This window comes from Cibotium barometz, chromosome 7 (assembly GCF_041138505.1).
Source record: "Cibotium barometz isolate CiBa-2024 chromosome 7, ASM4113850v1, whole genome shotgun sequence".
Classification (NCBI taxonomy): domain Eukaryota; kingdom Viridiplantae; phylum Streptophyta; class Polypodiopsida; order Cyatheales; family Cibotiaceae; genus Cibotium; species Cibotium barometz.
The window spans coordinates 26255517-26257304 of NC_141052.1; the positions used below are offsets into that span (position 1 = coordinate 26255517).

The window sequence follows — 1788 nt, forward strand, 5'->3', positions numbered from 1 at the left end:
ATTTAGTCCTTTCGTTGTGAATGTGTTGTTTCCTTTTGTCGAGAGTATAGGCACAGACAACATTATAAGTTTACAACTACTAGGGATCATCGACACCAAAAACAGATATCTAATCTCTCTCTTAGTCCAAAAAAGAAAGCCAATTCTGTTTGATTTTTAGCTTAACTAGGTGAGCGTACATTTACTTCAAATTCACTGGTAGATTATAGTAGGATGTTGTTATGTATGTTTTCAAGGACGTGGTCTTTTCAATTATGTATTCGGTATCATTGTGGCCTTCGCAGACGATAAAACTACTCTCTATAATGGGGGATGTCGCAGTCTCTCTATCACTCTGTATTGCTAAAATTCTGTGTTTTTTTTTTGCGTATTTTTCTGCAGTCAAGCTCGTCTTAGCGATTCTACAAATATTCATCCTGGCTTGATTTATTGCATCTTTTTGTTAACGCAGGGATAACATGGAATCGAGCAGCAGCTCTACGGGCCTCAGATGAGGACTGCTAACGATGATAATCACGATGAGATAATAGATCAGAAATCAAGCTTGCCGCTGCAGGCAGCAAGGGTTCTGAGAAATTGCGCTAACGGGACCGATCGCAGCTTACGCGGACGTCCAATTAAACCCAAAAGACCCTTAACAACGCTGAGGCGAACACTTCGCCAGAATCTCCAAGGATCACGTCGAGGCACAGCAGCTACAGTAAGCCCTAAAAAGGATAGAAATGATGTGAGTAGCGTATTTCTTTTATGAAAATTCGTGGTGTATTTAATTTAATCTTAATCGTAATAGCTCTTTCAATTAGAGTATGCAGCTGAATTAGCCTCCGTCGTAAGGTAGGGTTAATTTCTAACTTAATTAGGAGAGCATCATGATTGCTTTCGCAGACGACATCGACGCTCAATCTCAAAGCATACGCGTACATCCAAGAGCTCAAGGGGCGCATCGCCCACCTTACTTCGGAGATTAGGCTTCATAGTGCGCGTCAAAACCTCAAAGATGCTGCAATTCCCTTGGTAATTATATTGTGTGAATCTGCAGCTAGATCCTGCTTTGATTATTATAAATGATGATATAAACATGGCACATCCAAACCTTAAACCATTTTTACGTTCTCGTGTTTTGTTATTCTCGTCAACAGGTACGCGTTGTTACACTACAGCATGGCTTGTACATGATTCACGTCGCCTGCAAGAAGTGGCCGGGTTTGCTCGTAGCCTTGCTCGAGAGTTTCGAGAGTATTAAGCTGAACGTGTCGGAGGCTAGCGTTGCCTGCCATGACGACATGTTCACATTCGACGCCCTTGCCATGGAAGTGAGATTAGTTCAAAACATTTTGCTAACAAATATCATCTTCCACAACCTTACCTTATCTATATTTTGTTAGATTTATATATGTTTACCTTGATATGCATGCGCATTTGAACTCTAGCTCTCCTTTTGATCTTCAAATGCATGTGCATGTTTGTCTCATTTTATGCTTATGTTTCTCTCAAATGCCTCATTTTATGCTTGTGTTTCTCTCAAAAAGAAGGGAACACTGCTTGGCACCAGATCAACTAAGAACCCTTATTCTCACAACTCTTCAAAAGGAAGCATCAAATATGGACACTTAAAATTTTTAATTTTCTCTTTTTGACTATGTAAAACAACAAGCATGGCAGAACCAGCTCTATTGATTTATAGTCTTATCTGTAATAACTTTGCTTTAAATTGAAATTCCATCTTTTGCATCACTATTATTTTCAAAAACAAATCAGAATATATCTATTATTGATATTGAAATAGCA

The 1788-nt window shown here is 39.0% G+C and overlaps 1 protein-coding gene across 1 annotated transcript; it reads left to right on the forward strand.

The window, feature by feature from the left end:
• The first annotated feature begins 479 nt into the window (after positions 1 to 479).
• LOC147636834 (uncharacterized) lies at positions 480 to 1664 on the forward strand. Its single transcript, XM_086799849.1, has 4 exons — positions 480 to 727; positions 886 to 1014; positions 1140 to 1313; positions 1530 to 1664. The coding sequence occupies exons 1-4, from the start codon at positions 491 to 493 to the stop codon at positions 1635 to 1637; spliced, it is 648 nt and encodes a 215-aa protein (XP_086655975.1). The 5' UTR covers positions 480 to 490; the 3' UTR covers positions 1638 to 1664.
• The last annotated feature ends 124 nt before the right edge of the window (positions 1665 to 1788 follow it).

Bases quoted from the DNA above. Each gene is read 5' to 3' on its own strand.
- LOC147636834 (XM_086799849.1), top strand. From the start codon at position 491: ATGAGGACTGCTAACGATGATAATCACGATGAGATAATAGATCAGAAA. The intron at 728-885 runs GTGAGTAGCGTA...TTGCTTTCGCAG, and splicing joins CTAAAAAGGATAGAAATGAT to ACGACATCGACGCTCAATCT. The intron at 1,314-1,529 runs GTGAGATTAGTT...TCTCTCAAAAAG, and splicing joins TCGACGCCCTTGCCATGGAA to AAGGGAACACTGCTTGGCAC.